The 20,690-nt window shown below is 37.7% G+C and overlaps 3 protein-coding genes across 4 annotated transcripts; all 3 read right to left on the bottom strand.

The window, feature by feature from the left end:
- Positions 1-94: 94 nt before the first annotated feature.
- On the bottom strand, positions 95-4,415 carry LOC105047408 (cytochrome b561 and DOMON domain-containing protein At3g61750). The gene is made up of 4 exons (XM_073259073.1): positions 4,018-4,415; positions 2,731-3,127; positions 1,248-1,534; positions 95-485 (listed from the first exon to the last, which is right to left on the bottom strand). The coding sequence occupies exons 1-4, from the start codon at positions 4,165-4,167 to the stop codon at positions 225-227; spliced, it is 1,095 nt and encodes a 364-aa protein (XP_073115174.1). The 5' UTR covers positions 4,168-4,415; the 3' UTR covers positions 95-224.
- Positions 4,416-7,447: 3,032 nt separating this feature from the next.
- Positions 7,448-9,197, bottom strand: LOC105047330 (pathogenesis-related protein 1C). Its single transcript, XM_010926217.4, has one exon. It carries the CDS (start codon positions 8,364-8,366, stop codon positions 7,734-7,736), a length of 633 nt encoding a protein of 210 aa, XP_010924519.1. The 5' UTR covers positions 8,367-9,197; the 3' UTR covers positions 7,448-7,733.
- A 654-nt stretch (positions 9,198-9,851) lies between these two features.
- Positions 9,852-16,708, bottom strand: LOC105047329 (wax ester synthase/diacylglycerol acyltransferase 11). Of its 2 annotated transcripts, XM_010926215.4 has the most exons (7): positions 16,288-16,705; positions 12,854-13,429; positions 12,692-12,758; positions 12,522-12,622; positions 12,218-12,433; positions 10,578-10,715; positions 9,852-10,170 (listed from the first exon to the last, which is right to left on the bottom strand). In XM_010926215.4, the coding sequence occupies exons 1-7, from the start codon at positions 16,591-16,593 to the stop codon at positions 10,024-10,026; spliced, it is 1,551 nt and encodes a 516-aa protein (XP_010924517.2). In that variant the 5' UTR covers positions 16,594-16,705; the 3' UTR covers positions 9,852-10,023. The 2 variants fall into 2 exon arrangements, with proteins under 2 accessions (XP_010924517.2, XP_010924518.2); XM_010926216.4 differs by lacking the exon at positions 10,578-10,715 and having other exon boundaries at positions 16,288-16,708.
- Between the last annotated feature and the right edge of the window lie 3,982 nt (positions 16,709-20,690).

Genomic DNA, 20,690 nt, shown 5'->3' with positions numbered 1-20,690 from the left:
AAAAATTTGATTGAATGCCAAATCAAGATTGATCACTTTTCGCCAAAAAAAAAAAGAAGAAAGGAAAGAGAGAACAGACGAGAGGACCAACATAGGCAGCAATGACTAATCTTAAAACGGCTGTTGAAAGATATACAACAAAGAAAACTTACCAATGTCACACCTAATTAAAACCATACCTTAACCTTAATGATTACAAAAACATGGATTCAATTAAGTTGCATCTAATATGTTGGATAAGCCGCGGATCTCTTGGACCATCTTGTCCACAACAGGACTTCCAGAACGATGGATGCTATTAGCAGGATAGCAAGATTGAAACCATAACCAATTTTCCAGGAACTCCCCGCACCTCCAACTTTAATCCCAAGAACGATATTAACTGCTGCAAAAAAGAGTGCAAGCCTTCCAGCCCACTGGTGGTACCAGTTCCAGTATTTGCGGATTTTGGAGTCCTTACCGGGTCGTAGAAAAAATGCTATCACCTGTACAGTGGGAATTACAATCAGAACAAGCATGAATGGAAGCATAGCAGAATTCATATACCCTGTTTTCAGTCAATCATTAGATTCAGAAAAAAACCAGCTTTCATTATATTGTAGATGGAGAAACAGGCAGATGCACACCACTGAAAACTAAATTAAAGCATTTATGCCAATCAGTCCTACATGCTTCTCAAAAGGAAAAAGAGAGAGAACTTAGTAACCAAGGATATTAATTGCAAGCATCCTCACTTCAGATGTGCACAAAGAACAAAATCTAGAAGGCTATATCACATGCTTGAAAGCCACAACTTCTAGATAGAGATAGGATTGATGATAACTGGACAATTGTGCTAACCTTAAAGCTTGCTTTTTTAAAAAAAAAAAGAAAAGTAAAATTTAGCTACGTCATAGAATTTACTAACTTGGAGAATCCAATTTCATATTCTCTTAAATGATTAGAAGCACTGTTGCTCTTATGAACAACATAACCATATTTCACTTTTGCCCTAATTCATTTTCTTCTTAGAATTCCAATTAGCACCATAGATCACATTATGTTCTTATGCACCAGGTGGAGCAGACCTATCATTGGAATTTGCAAGATCTCACATATTTACACTATGTGATACAGGCATGGAAGTACTGTTCTTGCATAGGAAAGGGGATTTGAGACCGTGATCTCTATCCGTTGGCATAAAAAATAAAAACATCAAAAGATGTTCAGAAATATTCTTAGACAAGTAAAAAAATCAGCTCACAGACCTGAAGAATACCCAGCACAAGGACAAAAATGCCAATGCCCCTGTGTGCAGTGACATTTGCATGCAGTTTGTCATATAGTGCGACTCCAGCCACCACAGCCGCAAGACCAAATACAAAACCAATAAATTGAATGACCACATGAAGGTAATACCATAATGGATCCCACTGCCTGCAGTATCTTGCAACAATGGCTCCTATAGGTAAGAGCACACCCCACCCAAATATAGCCAGTGCTCCATGGGTCCTTTTCAGAGTGGATGGATAAGAAGAAGGAGCAGAAGAAGTACCTGGAAACAAAGTCAAGTGTAAATTCTATACTGAAAAGAATTAGCCAATTAGTACAGTAAAAGTAGTTTGATCCAAAATGGTTCAAATATATCCAACATAGAATTTCATCCACTGAGAACTAAATTGAGATTATTCCCAAGATGCAATGACATCTATGTTTTTACTAGTTAAAGCACACAAGGACTAAAAAAGAAATGTCCATCATATCAAGTGCAACGCAGCAAAAGGGTGATGAAAGTAAGAAAGTTGGGTATGCTCACTTGGTTTTAAGCTTAAGGTGAAGGTGATTGGACGGCTTGAATTGTTGCTGGGAGAGGTCGCTGGTGAAGCTTGGTTTAAATATTTTGGATTTAGATAATAATATTTATGAGGAAGGGTTAGATTACAGACTTCAAGGTTTTCCTAAGTAAAAGACTGAAAGTAGGGGGCTACTTTGATTTTCTAAAAGAGCTTTTAACTTATAAAACATGAGTGCACTACAAAGTAGGTTCAGTAAGAGGATCTTCTATTCCAGATGAAAACTTTGGGTATAAAATTCAGGGAATAGGATGAACTAAAATCATAAGCATGTATAGTCATTGTAGTAGAGCATTCTGCAAATAGAATACCAGCTACAGGGAGTAGGTGCCTAATTAAGGCGAGATATATCAGGTGCTGTGCACCGATGGCAGATGGGCAGCTGCAAGAGAACATGCTGTAATATAATACCATAGTAGAAATAACAAAAGCAGGAAAAATGAAGGCTATTTTGGGTACATCTAGGAGAATCTGCAGGGATGTGGATTGAGGATTTTCCAAAAATTAAGTAACTTTGTTACATCTAACAATTCTCATTGGATTTTCCACAGATCCTTTGAGAAACTTACCTATCTGCATTTTAAGCATGTAGTTGTGCAAAAAAACATACTGCATGTTGACAAAATGAAGGCTATTTTGGGTACATCTAGGAGAATCTGCAGGGATGTGGATTAAGGATTTTCCAAAAAATTAAGTAACTTTATTACGCCTTACAATTCTCATTGGATTTTCCACAGATCCTTTGAGAAACTTACCTATCTGCATTCTAAGCATGTAGTTGTGCAAAAAAAACATACTGCATGTTGACAAAACAATAAATAGAATTTCATAACTAAATCACGCATTAATAACTTTACAGCCAGAAAAATGCTGAGAAAAATGGCGAGAGAAACAAAACCTGCTGAGAAGTCAAAGGAAATAGATGTCTTATCATCATGTATTGTTAGGCGCTTATTGACTGGAATTTTCGTCCCAAGAGCGAACAGAAGTTTCTGCTGAGTAATAGGAGCTGAAAATTTCAATTGAAATGCTATGTAGATTTTGGCCTTCTGAACAACTACTGTAGGTTGAATGGAGGTAGTCAGCAACTGTCCCTGGTTTAATTTGACTTCTGAACTAGACTTTCCACCTAAATAGTATTGTTCGATGTGAGGTATGCCGGTCTTGCCCATCCAACCCACCATTGCGCTGGAGCCAACCATCATTCCATCCTTTGAGAATCCCATCCCGACCCACCCAGTGGCATATGTAGTAGATAGGACAATGCTCAAAACATCGTCTTGGTCCTTGGAGTACTGCAAGAGCCAAAGTTTCATGTCATAAGAAATGCGAGGATAATTTAATATCAACTTCAATGAAAGATAGTTCAGACAACAAATGTTTCAAGAAACTTTTCTAATAATGAAAAGAAATAAAACTAGTAAATGATGTACATTGTGATACATTATGCCTTGTTCTTGTTGATTGTTAGACATAAAACTAGAAATCAAACCAGTAAATGATCATTAGAAATGATATACAAATCTAATAATGAAAGACATAAAACTAGTGAATGCCAACATCACTAGTTGACACCCTCCGTCATGCTATTAAAACTCTACAAACATTATAGCAATTAGACGTTTGGGGTGCCATCTGTCGTGCATTTTCTCAGTCCTTTTAAATTTCGTATAGTCTATAAATAGAATTTCGATCTCTTGCTCAAGGTGTGCATCCTCTGTAACCGAGCATTTCTTGGTTTTTTCTGCACTGAATATGATGATCTTGAAGATCCAAAGTATCAGATCATCAAGTTTCACATAATATATGATGAATTCTTGCAACACTTCTTGGATCACATCATCTCCTCTCCCATTCAAATCATTCCTCCCTATGAAACTTGCCAACACTCCGTTTGCTTAGCATTCTATGAGTCCATACCATCCAATTCCAACTCAAGTGAAAATCCTCATATTCCACTTCACAACCAGAAAATTCAGCGAGATCTCTTCTCCTAGACAATGATTCATAGAAATGCCACGTCATCAGCACAAGAAGTGACCAGATCTAAGCACCGGAAAAATGTGTTGACTTTCCAAGTTCCGAATCCTAACTAAAGATCCATCACGTTATCTACATTGAGGATTCTATCAACGATAAATAAATGAAGGAGATGAAAGATGTTATAAAATGGAGCTATAATTACCCTGAGGATAAAATTATTCCAGACGGGAGTGCAGGCGAGGCCGGAATAATTGGTGAGGGCGGCAGGGAGGTCTTCCTCACAGCTCTGCGCACGGGCAGCTCCGATGGCGGCCCCGAGGGCGAGAATTAGAGCAAGGAAGTCACGCCCCATGGCCAACGAATTCCCAAAGTAGTATTAGAGACCAAGGTGGAAGAGTGGGATACAAGCTGAGATGATCCAAAGAGTGAGAGGTGGAGGAGTAGGAGGGTGGGAGGTTGCAGTCGCTTGGATTTCAAGATGGATGAGAGGAATAGTATTTGGGTGGTGACAGGAATTGTGATGTGGGGTAGTGGTTGGTGAGCGGGACCGGAGGCCATGGAACTTTCTTTATCTCTTCAGATCCGCGAGTGTCGGCTCCTCTGCAGTGCATCGCACTGGCCGTCCATCGCAGGATGGACGGCCAGTAAACAACGCACGCCCAAAAATAATTGGGAGCAGGTAGCTAGAAGCGGAGAGGTGGGAGGAGAGGGAGAGTGGGTGCGATTATCAGTTTAAAATGTGATGCCGTTGGCCCCGGGATGCCGGCTAAAATTGGTCGGCAGCGCAGTACCTGTCATTATATATAATTATTGAAGCCTAACTCAAAAATTTAAACCAGTAGATGAAATTATTAAAGTCCAGCTCAGTAGCCTAAACTAGTAGGTGAATGGATACATCAATAAATAAGCACCCACCAAAATTCCCTCTGGAATTATTGCCACTTTCATGCAGATTGAAAAAAGTGAGCGCTTTGAAATCGTGTCAAATTCCAATCTAAAAATAATAGATGGATCAATTAATGATGTTGTCTTGAAAAATATTGATATGAAAGTAACTTTTTTTGTTCACTCCCTTTTGTTAGAGAATGAGAACATCCAACTAAGATCTTTATTCGTGTTATTTTGTTAGCAATTATAGACAAACAATGGCTAAAAAATGGCCATATTTGAATGCTCCTGATGTGCATTTGCAACATAAAGGAGGTCCGTAAAATGGTTTTGGCATCCCTTATATAATGTTATAATGATTGTTTATGCTGAACCAAAAGTTTTGGTATTGGTTGTCCGGAAGTACCCTGAACATGGGTTTAGAAGACAGCTGCACCGTGTTTAAGTCGCTAAGGTTCATTAGGGGACTAAAGGTTGTAAAAGTTGTAATGTATATATAGGTCATGATGCTGCCACCCGAGACTTTGGATGTTAGTGATAATGTATCATCATCTTTTTTGGAGATTCCTACAATCAATGAATCGGCGACAGCATTGTCCTTCACCAACTCTGTGATTCATTAAGGAGCTCTTTTATCAACTTCAGTAAGGTTCATTAAGAAAAATGTATCATAAAATGTCACTGGCATTATTACCAAAGTAATGATGCTTTTATGATTAAAAAATTACAGGTAACTAACAGGGAAACAAAGGGCCAGGGATATAGGAAGAGAATATTAACTGAGAGCAAGAGAAAATCCACAAAAAAGTAGAAAAGAGTGTACTCACATTCGAAAAAAAATACACACAACCAGATAAGATCGAGTTATTGAAGGGTCGAAAAATTACCATGTAAATATTCAGCTTTACTTGTCCCAAAATTTGAATTTGAATTTGAATTAAGTTTTTTTTTTTTTTTCCCTTCAGACAATACCCAGGATTTGAACCGGAACTCTACAAGGACAAGTGCTTTGAGGTGAGGTCACAGTCAACTATGCTAAATTGCTGAATTTGAGCAAAGTTGAAATGCTTATATCGATGATGGAACTGCAATGCAGCACTGTATTGCAGTGTTAGACTGTCAGATGTGTGCAAATTTTTTCCGAGTGAATTTTGTGTTACTAATGCCTTTGTCCTCTTAATAATTTTCCTTGTTGAATTTTGTGTTACTAAAGCCTTTGTCCTCTTAATAATCAACTGTTGTCCTATGGATGGAGAAATTAGAATATGGTTACAAGAGCACTTGCTTGCATTGAAGCTAAGATGAATCTATGGGTATTATTTAGTCCACTTGACTGGTTGAAAGCCTAAACAAACATGTTCCCCGTGGTTATGGCCTGGTTTAATAATAGCTCGGATCTCGACACTCCTGTCATAGGAGGCATCATTTGACTTACCGCTATGGAGAAACAGGGGACCTAACAACTAAATTACGGAAAATGGTTAGCTCCTTAGCACATATGTTATCGTAAATAAACATGCCGAACTGTCCCATGATGATCCTATTTTCCATCTGCAATAACCTTTTCTGGTCAGTCATCTCAAGGACAAGCACGACGCAGAACATGACCAACAATCTTGCCGGTGCATTTTGGAAGGACGTAGGAACCCTTCATTACCCATTTTGTCTTGCATGGCCTTGTCCTCCGCCCTGACCACCCCGCACTCTCCGCCTTTAAAGCGGAATGCGTGCCCAACCGCTCTTCCTCCTGCCAAACCATGTCTCACAAGCACTCGTGACTTTAGCAACCGTATGTATACTAGGACCTGCAGCTCACAAGAGAGAAAGCTATGTTCTTATGATTGGGCGAAGGATCATAGAGATTCCTTGAACTTTTGGGCTTGCACAATGCTAATTTACTCCAGGGAACAAGAAAATTGTGATGCGATCACATCAAGTATTTTTATTTGTGAAAGCAAATGGGGCTTTAATAAACCTAGTGGTTGCATGACAGGATTTATAGGAGCACCTGATGTGACATTTATTGATTAGATCTAGCATAAGTGGAATGAACCAACATGGCTAGAATTGCATGTCTAATCTATATTTCATATCGATTAAATTGCTCGAGAATTTCTCTTAAAAAAAAAGGATAAAAGAATTATTCAACTGATGATATTCTTTATTCTTTTCTCTCTCTAAACGAGCCATGTAAAATTTAAAAAAAAAATCATTCAACTACATCATTTTTGAATGAGTTTTTCATTTGTTTGTATTTTTTTTGACCGCATGCATGCAACCACCTTCCATGACCTCATTTTGCCTTTGATTCCACAATCCACTATATTGATCTAAATGCATACACTAAAATGACCATACTTCAATGAATTTCTTAATCATTGTTGTCACTATCAAGGGTTGGATGGCTCGGAGTTCCAATAATAGTGGGTTACTCGTGGCTACAGTGGATCATGTTAAATTTTTTAATGGCTTATCTCGATCGACTATAGTGAATTTTGGCTATTTCGAGCTTCACAATTTTGCTTTTAAAAGATGCTTTATGAACGAGAGAAGAACTCGTTTCATATTCTATATATGTCAGAATTTTTTTGACTCGTAATTGATGTGGAATTAAAGATCTCCTCCTCCGAAAATACATGTAATTAATGCCTTGCACACACATTGCCCTAAAAACTTCCTAACAAATAACACCAAATCATTTCTATATATGGAAGCCTTTCTATCTCTTCAACATATATAAAAAGATTATGATTCAAGTACCCCAACACGGACATCCCACAAATCCAAATAAATATGTTCCACAAAAAAGAAGTTAAAAAATAGAAACTCAAATATACAAAGGATCCACTTTAACGACATCCATGCAAAGCACTAAAACCAAATTAAAAGTAATAGACAATACTATATCATCCATTCACGGAAATTCTTTTTGTTCTACCAGAGGTTGATGTCAAACCGGTAGGACCGATCGCAAATATTGTATACCCACGGACATCTGTTTGGGATCCCCAGCGAGCTTTTCGGAGGTGATCAGGAGGTGAAGGGATCCTCTCCCACGTAGTTGCCGGGTGGGTCGTAGTTGCAGCTGATGATGACGCCGCCTTGGTAGCACTCGACGCGGGCGCATCCGACCCTGACGGTGCTGTTCCACACGATCTGCGTGAAGTGGCCGCACATCTTCCCTGGCCAGCACGACCTGTCGGTCCGGTTGTAGTAGAGACGCTCGTGGGCCCAGTTCTGGACCGCTTCCTTGGCCTTCCAGTCCCACCCCGTCCCCCAGAACATGTTCTCCCCGTAGGGGCCATGGGAGTGGATCGTGTCGCAATTCTCCCGCCTCTGCTCCGCCCACCGCCGCGCGTAGCGAGCCAGCCTCCGGTCCCACACGTATGGCCTCTCGCCCGCAAGCGTGCGGATCGCGTTGTGGGCTACCAGGAACTCGCGGGCCATCATCTTGTAGCTGCCTCTGCCGCGGGTGAAGGAGACGAGGCCTGGAGGGTTTGTGGGGGGTTTGACGTCTCCGACATCGGCGACGGGTGAGGGGTCGGCGGAGGTGGGAGGTGCAGAGGGGAGGAGGGTGGGGGGAATGAGCTGTGGGAAGGCAAAGGGGAGGAAGAGGAGGAGAGAGAGGAGGGGAAGGGAGAGGGGGATCGTGGGGCCCGCCATCCCTTGGCGAAGGGGAGGGAGAGAATAAGCGGGGAGGGGAGGGCGTTGGAGGGAGGTTTTATTCGAAATAAACGGGTGGTGGAACAGGATACGAGCTTGGTCTACGGTGTGGAGGAGTCACCACGACCATTGATAGAAACCGGAGGACGCCAAGTTTGGAGGAGGGACAGGGGTTGAAGGTTTACGACCACGGATTGGTTTAGACCGCCGAATATGGTGCCGGCCAGGATCATTTATATAGGGCGCTGGAACGAGTTCTTAAGGGAAGTTGAATCATAAGGGAATTTATTTGCCGGATTTACATATGATCCTGGAAACTTGATTTTAGGAGAGGAGATTGTTGAAGGAAATGATCAAATTAACGATCACAAAGAAGGATTTGGATAATTTTATATTAATTTGCTTCCAGCAAAACAACTAAACTGGGATTGGGTCCGAGATAGAACATCTGATAGGAAGTAACGGAAAAGAGGAACTCATGCGCTCTGTTATTAAATTTACAAGTCAATAAGAAAACTTACTAATGAAGAAGAAAGCATTAAGCTGGAGTTTGTTGTGCCACCACCATTGATCTCAGAATGAAAGAAAAAAAACATAATCCTACCAGGATTTTAGTTAATTAGGAAATTAATTTGCTTGTGGTGATAATGTTCGTTGCCTTCATCAATTAGCATTACTGAGCATACTTTATATGTAATTTTCAATCTTGTGCAAGATGGACTGTTGATGACATGTAACATGTTTGATTTTTTTTAAAATTTTTTTATGAAAGGGAATTCGATTTTTTCTTTTTTTAATAAAAGGATGGGAATTCCGCCTATCGAAATTTATCGAGCTTTTTTTTTTTTTTTTTTTTTTTTTTTTTTGTATTGATGTATATTTTTATGCAATCAATTTTAGACCCTGGCAGACACTGATCTCCCAGGTGTCAGATTATCTCTTCATTCCCAGGTCGAGCTGGGAGGGGGTTGGAAGTCGGAGCAAGATTTAATATTTATGTCGCTCAGGGCTGCGGACTACTATCTCTTTCGTTTCAGCACTTGAGGACTGGTGGTACCTCTTCTGTTTCAACACTAAATACATCTGTTGCATCTATAGACCAAAGACCACGGTGGTAGCAAATCAAGTTCTTATTTTTGCATGATGATGGTTGGATTCCAAACAGACATGCCATCGTCTAGATCAAATTTCTTAATCTTCATATGTAACACTCGCAATTAAAGACTGTTTTGCAGCTCACTATATGATGAATCTAAAATTTTCTTAATCTAAATTTGAAGTACCAAGGTTCATTTTATCAGTGCACTTCTAATTTCCAACGCCATATTAGTACTAGTTCATCATCTGACTAAACCAACCCTTTTAGCCGACATTAATCTTTTTGAGATGATTTTAGCCAACAGTTTTCACCATAGATTACAAAGAACAAGTAAACAAGTCATGTTTTCTCCCAAAAAAAAAAAAGGGTAAAAAGGCATCAAACCATAATAAATGTCCAAACGCTTACTTTCTACTTTTGCTGAACAATTGTGAAGTTTCTTTAATTTCATGACCATTGGTTAATTACAAAACCAATAGAGTGAACATCTAACAATCCAGCTTATATTTGCGTGCGCCTGTCTAAAGACGGCCAATCTCAGAAGATTAACTTTGTCTTCTATGATCTTGGAATTGCATCCTTTATGAGCCTAAGAGATTCGGTCAAGTCATCCAACAGCTGGTTAGGATTTGGTATTGTCAACTCATCAACTGCTACAACTATCTTCATTGTGTTCGTGTAACTTTGGAAATGAAGAGTGAGGGCCTGTTAAAATTCCAATTGAAGCAATCAAAAAAATGACAGTGGGAGTAGTGCCTGAAGTCGCTCTCTATGTCTAAGAAACCATAATATAATGTACCATGAAAAATAGATGCTAAAGGTTAGAAAATTATAAAATGACAGTCAGATCATGGACACCAAGATTCCTGTCCCATTGAGATGAGTAGCCACCTCTCCAACTGCTCTAAAATTTAAAGTTTCTCTTTTTTGATGATTAACTGATATTCTGGTGGCTTAAGGAGCATAACTAGCGTTGCATATGATCCATCAGCAAGAGGACAGACTAGTGCAGAATGTATAGTACTACACTAGTTATCATCTTAAAGAAGCTTTTGCAAATAAAATAAAAGAAAAACCAACTTAACTTCGAAGATTATTATGGACTCACTTACATGAGGGTGCCCATAAACACTGGGAGCAATGTAGACCACTGGATGGCCACAAAACCCAATCTTTTCGATTGGACCAACAATGTTTGAGAACGATACTGTCGTGTGAGTAACCATTCTGCGACACAGGGCAGCTGCTGCCTGTGATTCATAAAGACACAACAGGCATAAGATGTATTTAAATGTTACGCACACTTAAGAAAACCATACAAGGGGAATAAAAGCATATATGAGCATGAACCTGAGATTTATACTACAAACAGATACAGAATGAAGGAGGAACGGAAGAAAGAAGATCACCATGAGCTTAAAGCACAAACTCACTTCTCTAATAAATCTGAAAGAGAATCCCATACATACATACATACATACATACATTGTTGATCAACAGCATACTGACTGCAGCAACTTACAAGACCCAATTACAAAATAAGTGTGATTTGGAATGATTTAACCGCTAGGATATTCAGCTAAATTATGTAATCAAGGTATGTACTACCGTATGAAAGCAATTATGATAAGAACTTCTTTCTTCTTAAAAAAAAAAAAAAAGGGTTTTGTCCAGTACAGTTTTTTTTCCTCTAAGCCATCCATTTTTTTGAAGCTAACAGTTTAGATTTTTCCTTTCATTCAGTCGATGACTTGATCTACGTCATAGTTATAGGTTAATAGTGGCCAAGCATGTACAAGTTCCCTCAACTTTAAGGCTCTTTGTAGTAAATTAGAGTCCTTTTTTAAGAAAGGTTTATCTACCAAATATGAAATCTTGCACGCAAAAATACTCTACCAGTGGAGAACTCTCACATGTCTCTCTCTCTCCTCTATGTATAGTTCTGTCTAGATCTCATGCTCACTGCCCATCATACACTTGACTCTCTAATAACTTAAAATTTATTTTCTCTCTCCCCTTTCCCCATCCTCTGTTGAGAGAAAGATAGAGAGATCCTAATTTTTTTTTTTTTCTTTTCTATTCCTTAAGCAGCTGGACGAGTAAACATTTGAATATCAGTTTTGCCCTTTATAATTTTGGGGATGAGATTTAGTGCCAAGCATAGTTTCTTTCTTTTTTTTCCTTTTCGACAGAAATATAAATACTTTCTATTTCCAAAAAAAAAATGCTGAAGAAAAACTCTTGGAATAACAGGGTGGTAAACCACCAGCTCATTTGAATAAGAGAAATGACAATAACTATTTCAGACTATGAATCTGCCAGAATGACAAAACCAAGGAACTCCGTTGTTGCTCATGTAAACCTTTTTCTTTTTCTTATAATTTTTCTGGTCCTCTGATCCTCTGAATATCGAGAAACAAAGAAATTAATGCCCTAATAACCATGTTATTGAAGTTCATGTAGGTAAAATTGCGATTAAGAAAGAGGGTGGAAAGTTGATTTTGGTGTGGTGTAATCTAGGTGGAGTTGTTTTCAGAGGCAGCACATAGATATTTCCTTGATTAACCATGGTATTGCCAGAGCATAAATACTGGCTCCTTTTGCTACCTTTCCCCAGAAATAAAACATTAAATAAACCGATAAAATCAATGGAACTCAAAATATGTGACAAGGGGAAGCTAGCTCATGAGACAAGATTTTTTCGTCAGCATACCATAAAAAATGAGTGACGGATATATTATAAGACTCATACCTCTATACCAAAGATTTTAACAATCACCCAAGCACTCCAATACGTGAAGACTGCTTCCAAAGAGTTCTTCTTCCTTTCTGCAATTGCCTTTCCCCTCCGAATATACTCCAGAGGATCCTCAAAGATGGCAATGGGAAACTGGAGAACCATGTAACCCAGCTTATTCCCCCACTTGGCCCCTCCACCTTTTCCCTTCTCCATCATCTCAGCCAAAGCCTACTTATAATCCATAAACTCGTTATAAGTACAAGAAGATCTTAACATAACCCAAACCCAAAGCAGGAGAAAAGAGGAGAACACTCACATGGATTCCCGGTGTCCGTCTAATGTTAACGAGAAGCGCTGTTCTCAGCCGGATGTTTGCTGGCAATCTCTTCTTCTCCTTCTTCACATCATCACCCTCACCTGACCATCATCCAATCAGCAACAGAACAAAGGCTAGAATTATACAGAGTTATACGTTTCTAATCTCACCATATCTCCTATCAAGATAACGAGAGAGTCCTGCCGACGTGATCCCCACAAGTACATCATTTACAGTCTGAGAATTTTGAAAATTTGAATCCGTTTTCTGAGTGTCAGCCAGTTGTTTAACACTTGTTCGACGAGTTCAGCAACAGAAAAAGGTAGGCTTACACAATTCATGGCCTTCTTGATATCCTTGATGTCGTCGAGGCTCACGGTGCGATGCAGGAACCGTTTCGGATGGAACTCCACACCTTCCATGCCCACCAGCGGCGTCCGGGTGTCCTTGACGAAGGCGAGGGTGGCGGTGAAGAGGACCACGTCCACAAGGGTGTGCCATGCAAGGACCAGCCCGGCCCAGACCCAGAGGAGGAGCTCGAGGATGCCGGACCGGGAGTTGGCGGCGGTGGAGCTGCGGGCATCGGGGAGGGAGGGAAGGCGGTCGGGGTCGGAGCATTGGCGAGTGCAGGCGAGGAAGAGGGACATGAGGGAGATGCCGTCGCCAAGGGAGTGGTGGATGCGGAGAATGGCAACGGCGGCGGCTTCGGAGGTGACGAAATTGAGGATGTGGAGGTCCCAGAGCGGCCGGGAGTGGTCCATGGTGGTGCTGGAGAGGGAGGCTACGTAGTCCTCCACCACCTTGTCCGGGTTGGCGGAGGTGGCGTTTGGGTCCAGGTCAGGAATGATGACGTGGTCTTCCACGTTTACCTTGGTCCGGACCCATCTCAGCGGCTTCTCGTCCGAGACCTGTCAAACTTACCCTGTTTATTTCCTTTGTTTATCTAGTAGCTCTCATGCAGTCATCATGCATTTTTAATTTGTAGGCTGAGAAAGGTAGCTTATAAGCTCTCTCTCTATCTCTATATCATTTTTATTTATATAATTTTCTTATAATATTTAGAGATAATTATAGATTTAATGTTTATGAGAGCATTTGGTTGTACTGTGTAGTGTCATTTTTTTTTTTTTAATCTTTTTTCCAAAAGAACGAGAACAAAATTTTCCATTCTATCTAATTCACCGAGATAGTAAATTCAAAATAGTATAAATAAGGTTTGAATTAAGGTTTCACGTCAAATCTCATCAACTACTGAACCAATTTATTAGCACCTCGCACAGGTGCATAATTTGTTGTCACATTTTTCAAATCTTAAAATGAGATAGAGAAGCCAATAAGCAAAGAATTTCCCTTAAGCTCGTGTCTAGCTGCGGCAATTGAGCGTATAGTTGATGCAACACAACCTCTAGTTTTCTATGTGCTTGTATTAGATGAAGGGATGTAATTTGCATCGCAGTACTTTTTGATCATCAATATGAATCTGTAGGAACTAATCGTGTCTCAATGTAAATTATAACCACATGCACCGTGTAGCCATGCATGTTGCGAATCACAACCTCCCATTATTGTGAGCTATATTCATCAAGTGAAAATCTCAATACGTCGCTATAGAAATGAATGGCTATGATTGATGTAATACACAGCCACATGGTTGACACCACATATGGTACATAATTTCTACACCAACAATCCTAATGTGATACCAGCTTGACCCAGATTAAATCAGTTACAACAAGCATAATGAGTTTTTACTTTGGGAGAAAATAAAGTAGGTTGGTTATAGGTTTAATACTCATCAAAATATTTATCCAAGGGCTTTAGTAATTCAATATTATAACACATGGTCACTCAGATGGTCCGTTGTATTCTCGTTGCCCCCCCTTGAATTGACATCAGCAAATATGCCACACGATGAAGCGGTGAAAAACACTTCGTACTCTTCTAATTCATAGATCACAATCATCCAACAAAAAGCTCACCGCAAAGTCACACGAGTATAGACCACTGAAATTTCATATGATCTCAATAATGTAAAGTCTCACCGGATAAAACCTGTACAAAATACACGAGAACCACAAATTTGTCCTTCTTGGGGTGGGTACCACATCTATTGCAGGCAACCCTACCATACAAAGATAAAATGATTGGTTGATGAAGTAAATCCAATAGCTCAACAGCGGACCAATCCAATCGTAAATGAGCATGCACAGTGCATAAATATGGTGTGTATTGCTCTTCTTCCCTGTTTGTTTGTTTGTTTGTTTGTTTGTGGTAGGACTTCCATCGCTGAGCTAGTGGACCAAATCCAACTAATAACTTCTCTAAGGAGGGAGACATGTTGTGCACACCACGGCTTTGATGGATGATGTCCGCCTCCCACAAATCTGAGCCTTTAGTGCTCCTCATCGTGTCTCAGCCCCACAAACGCATACCTACTCACGTTAAATAGCTATCCACCGCAGCTACCAACTTGATATTGGCCGGCCCTCCCACGCAATCTCAACCCTACTAGTTGTAATTAAACAAGAGGAGACGATGGAAGGAGACAAATTGAAGGCACGTGTGTCCCATGTGAGATGACTCGAGAATGTGATGGTCTTTGGCTTTCACGTCACAGCTTCCAGCCAAAGGTCACTTGCTCCTTGGGAGAAAAGTAGTTATGGCTGGTTGGCTGCGGTTCCGTATTTCTTACGCTATAACAACACCGTTTTTGGCTTTTTCCCGGGCCTCATAATAGTTTTTCGAAGGCTGTTCACTTGACAAATTTCCCTAAAATTAAATTATATTAAATTTTAAATGAATAAAATTTATAAAAAAAAGTTATTTAGTTGTTTTTCATAAGACCCATTTTGTCAAACTGATAAATTATAAAACCTAAAATAAATTTATTAAAAATATATTTCTTATATATATATATATATATATATTATAAATTATATTTTGTAGTCATCTGTTTTAGAAAAGCACTCAGATAATCAAATATTTCCTCACTTTTGTATCTGTTTGAAATCAATGGATCAGTGGTCTGTTTCATACCTATAAAAACTCTTAGACAATCAAACATATGTTTTAATTATATCGGTTCTTAAATTCTTTGAAGATCTACCGCAGCATGAAAAAGTTAGCCATGGTACCAAACTCGATCGGCTCATTCCACTCAAAAATAACACCCGTTTCTCCCGTATAAATTTTCTTTTCGATCGAGGGAACATCAACAGCTCAAGAAAATAAGACCCAATTGGTCAGAGAAAGTTTGCGCGGTGAACATGGTCCAATACAAAAGTACAGCTCATAGCTGGCTCCAATCAATAAGCCTCGAAGTCAGCACCCACCCTCACCTCCCCTCCAGGGCTCCATTCTTTTAAGGCAGCATGACATAATCTAAATCAAACAAACCATTAAACTACTAAGTTTCAAACCTCTACGGTAGTCTACATGCTGGGATTATTCCAGTGGTTGGAGCCACGTATTATACGGTCTGGTAAGCAACCGTCGTATCATCTATTATCAGAAAAAAATATAAGATTATTTAAATTTGATTAAAAAAATTTGAACGAAAAACAAATTCACTGTTAATTGTTCAGCTAATAATTTTATTGTTTTGAATGAAAAATTCATTTTTTTATAGATATTGTGATGGCTTTTTGCTATTGGATGGCTAAAAGATATACAGGATCGAACCGTTCTCACCGACAATTTCTCCCCACCGTCACCCATCGCCACAGGAGAAATAGTTTAAAAAATAATTTCAGGCAACGACCGTTACCTGGATGCTGGAAAACCGTGGGTGCCGAACGAGTGTGACCTCCAGGCCGGCCTTGACGGCGTCGACGTCTAGCCGTTTGCCGCACCCCATGACGGACACGATGTGGCAGTTGAAGCGGGGCTGGAGGAAAAGCCTTCCCGCCGGGCTCACCGGCTCCTCCTCCTCCTCCTCCTCCTCCTCCTCCTCCGCCTCCGTTATCTCGCCGTTATCGGTCCCCTTCCCTTCACCTCCCTCCTTTTCCTCCACTCCACTTCCAGAGTCCTCCCTCCCCGTCTTTATCGACAGCGGCCTTCTTCTGGAAGCCATCTCCCACTTCCGATTCACCAAGTCCGGAACCGGAGATCGGGGGATTCCGACGACGGGTTACGCAGCTCGGTTTCCGACTTCCCTCGGCGGCTAATTTGGGGGTGGAACAATCGGTGACCATTGACACCCATTGTTTATAGGAAACCAAGTTCTAGAAGAACCCCATCCATATCTAAAAAACGAATAAAGAAAATTTGCTTCGGGGCCCAACAGGAATAGCAACGACATGGTCGACCTTGACGTGGCATGACATAATTGGATTTACACCCCCCTCCTGCGGGAGAAATTATTGCCTGGACCACCCCCAGGTAGACCAGCGCACATCTCGGAAACGTGCACGGTGGATAACGCGCAATCGAAAATTTGTGAAATACAAGGGTGGATGTGGCGTGTTATTCACCGTGGGATTTGAATGGTCTACCCGTACCAAGCCCAGGCAATAATTTTTCCGCTTGCGGTGCGTCTTATATGCCATTTGGCACGATGAGTACAGGCGGTTCCCGGTTGGATGCGGTGCCGAGTTTCAGCTAGAATTTCGTTCGTTAGATTTGCTGCTGGATTACGAAAACTTAACACGTGGACAACCGGACCAGTTCAATAGTTACCCGCCACATTAACCTTCGCATTTAAACCATCCAAGGCCAAAAGGGGATGAGAATTTATCCACCACCCCAGCATCTGGGTTTTTTTTTTTTTGAATCCACCATACCTTACAGGGACTAGGATTTATATCGAGGTAAAACAAGCTTATTGTGTTTTTCAATAAAAGTTGATCATTGCAATACATCGTTTCGACACAAAAAAAAAAAAAAATTATTATAGTGTAAAGAAGAATTCTTTAATCCCGTATCGATTATAAATCAAGAGAAAACATGATTTATATGCATTAAAATTTTCTTTTCCAACATGAAGCGTCTTTTGAAAGATAAAATCGTGAGGTTCTAAATGATCAAAATTTATTAAAATCTAAAAATTATTATGATATGGAGATGAAAACATAAACCAACCATCTGAACCATTCGACTTTTTGATCCATGATCACAATAAAAATATAAAAATGATTCATGACCATAACAGAAATATAAAAAAAAATAAATGAGATTCACTTTTGGATGGATAAGCAATTTATATTTGATTTTTGACGGTGATAAATATAAAAAAAAGAAGTAAATGAGATCCACTTTCTGGGTGGATAGTCAATTTACATTTAATTTTTTTTGATAATAAATTAATATTTTTGGAAGAACTTTACGCGGGTCCTTTCTTTGTCCAGACTTTAACATATGTTATGATCATAAGAATAACACGCCTTAGTAGTCGTAAGATATATTTTCTTGAGGATTGGAGTGCTGCTGTCCATGTGTGCAAGATGGGCCATACATAGCACAAAATACAATATAGTCATGCAGAGAGCCGGGTTTGTGATCAGGGGATGACCAGACCTCCCTGGTATTACGATGGAGGAAGGGTGGTCCTCGGTTTAATTGATAATGAAATGTTGCCATTAATGGAGAGGCAGAGGAAAGGGTGGATTTAAGGGCACTTTTAATTAATAAAAATTTTCATATGCACTCCTATCTGAAATATCTTTACTTTCTCGAGGCAAGCCCTTGGATTTGTGGTTCATATTCCATCATCATTTATTTAGAATATCTTTGGTCAGAGACAGTTGGACTCTTAAATTTTAAAATAAAAATAAAAATAAATAATTATTATATTTAATTATTTGATTGAAAGAAGTTCCAACCATATTTCAATTTCAAAATAAATGAGGATACACTCATGTTCCAAATCCCATGCCTTACACTCTTAAAATTAAAATTTTATTATATTTTCAATTCAATCACCAACCAAACACGTTGAGAGATATAGCCTTTTCGATTTCAATTTCAATTCTGATTCGGATTTCGATCACGAATGAAGTATACTCTTATTTACTGTTTATCTTTTTTTTTTTGATAAAATTATCCCGATTCTTTTGTGTTGGATTTCCAAGAGCACTCTCGAGCGAAGAAGTGAATATCACATCATTTGCACCTTTTTTTTAAGTTGAATTATATCATTTATACTTAAAACAGAAGTTGGTCTCTTCCCTGTACAGTTCCCATTCAATTCATGGTATCAATGTTCAAAATTTGTTACCTGTCTGTCTGTAGCTTAAGGTCGAGGAATCTGGTGCAGGCTAATTGGGATTTCAGATTTGCCGAAGTTTCAAGCTTTAGTCTGGCTTGAATTTAAAATGGGGCTGTAACTTTTCAGACACTGACCTGACCTGATGGCCATATACCAGACCTCCCAACCAAGGGTCCGGGTTCATTCTCTATTCTATTCACACCATTACAACCGAACGGCCAACGCAGCCAGAACAAATGGGATCTCCCCCCAAACCATATCACTGCAGAGTTTAGAGCTATGAGATAAAGAAAAGGATCAGCTGGCCCGGAGAAAGAGAGGGGGCAATTACAAAACAGATAAATATAATTATTTACTTCTCGGATTTAAAGTGCAAATTTCCCACCTCAAGCTTGAGCCTTGGATAGTTTCCATTTTACAAAAATTTGCTTCTAGTTTTAGTTTTGCAAATTTGAGTTACTCTAAATTTATCCAAACATTCTATGGTAGTCTAAATATTATAAACATATTCCTTATTTACTATAGAAACATTCCTATTTAGAATTTGTTCTTTTAAGAATAAAAAATTTATCCAAGAATCTATATTTTTCTGAATAAATATTTTTCAAGCAGTATTTAAATAGAAAAATAATTTACCTATATTCTTTTATGCATTGAAAAATAGCTTAGAAATCTATTATCCATATTCTTTTGCATTACTAGTTTTCTGGACAGGTTACTAAGATCTTTCATATTTTTCATAATACCCTTTATTCTATAAATATTATTATATATAATACTATAATATAATATAATATAATATAATATAATAATATAGTATATAATAATTATATTATATTAATATCTTATATAAATATAATATAATATATATAATATTATATTATTATATATAATAATATAATAAATATAACATTCTCATTTAGGGTCCGTCCTTTTGAGGATAAAAAATTTATCTAGAAATCTGTATTTTTCTGGATAAGTATTTTTCAAATAACATTTAGACTGGAGAATAATTTATTCATGTTCTTTTATGCATTGAAAAATGACTTGAAAATCTATTACCCATATTCTTTTATATAACTAATTTTTTGGATAAGTTACTAAAATATATCCATATTTTTCATAATATTTTTTATTATATAAATATTATTATATATAATAATATAATATGATATATTATATTATATTATTATTATATTATAATATATTATATTATATTAAAATATTATATTATTATATATTAATATAATATAATATAATATTATATTATATTATATTACATTATTTCTATTTAGGATCTATTCTTTTGAGGATAAAAAATTTATCTAGAAATCTATATTTTTCTAGATAAGTATTTTGCAGAGAACACCTAAACAAGAGAATAATTTATTGATATTTTTTTACATAATGAAAAATGACTTGAAAATTTGTTATTTATATTCTTTTATATTACTAGCTTTTTGAATAAGTTGTTAAGATCTATTTATATTTTTTATAATACATTTTATTATATAAATATTATTATATATAAAATATAATATGATATATTATTATAATATATTATTATAATATATTATTATAATATATTTATAATATACTATTATATTATATTAATATCTTATTAATATGATATATTATATAATATTAATATAATTATATTATATTATATTAATATATAATAAAATATTATATTATTATATATTATTAATATATTATATTAATATAATATATATTATGATCTATTATAATATATTATAATATATTATATAAATATTATTATATATAATTATATATTATATTATATTATGATATATTATTATATTATATTATTATTATAAGGTTTAAGGTAAATTAGGAATGAATTAAAAAGATTATTTTTTTGATTAATGTAAAAATGATTTAGCCATTCTCTAAGTGGATAAAATTTTTTTCTGATGAATAAATACTATTCACAAAAAGTAACT

The sequence above is a fragment of the Elaeis guineensis genome, chromosome 6 (assembly GCF_000442705.2).
Source record: "Elaeis guineensis isolate ETL-2024a chromosome 6, EG11, whole genome shotgun sequence".
Classification (NCBI taxonomy): domain Eukaryota; kingdom Viridiplantae; phylum Streptophyta; class Magnoliopsida; order Arecales; family Arecaceae; genus Elaeis; species Elaeis guineensis.
Note: the sequence above shows the minus strand (reverse complement) of the source record. Positions and strands in the feature narration are given on the sequence as shown.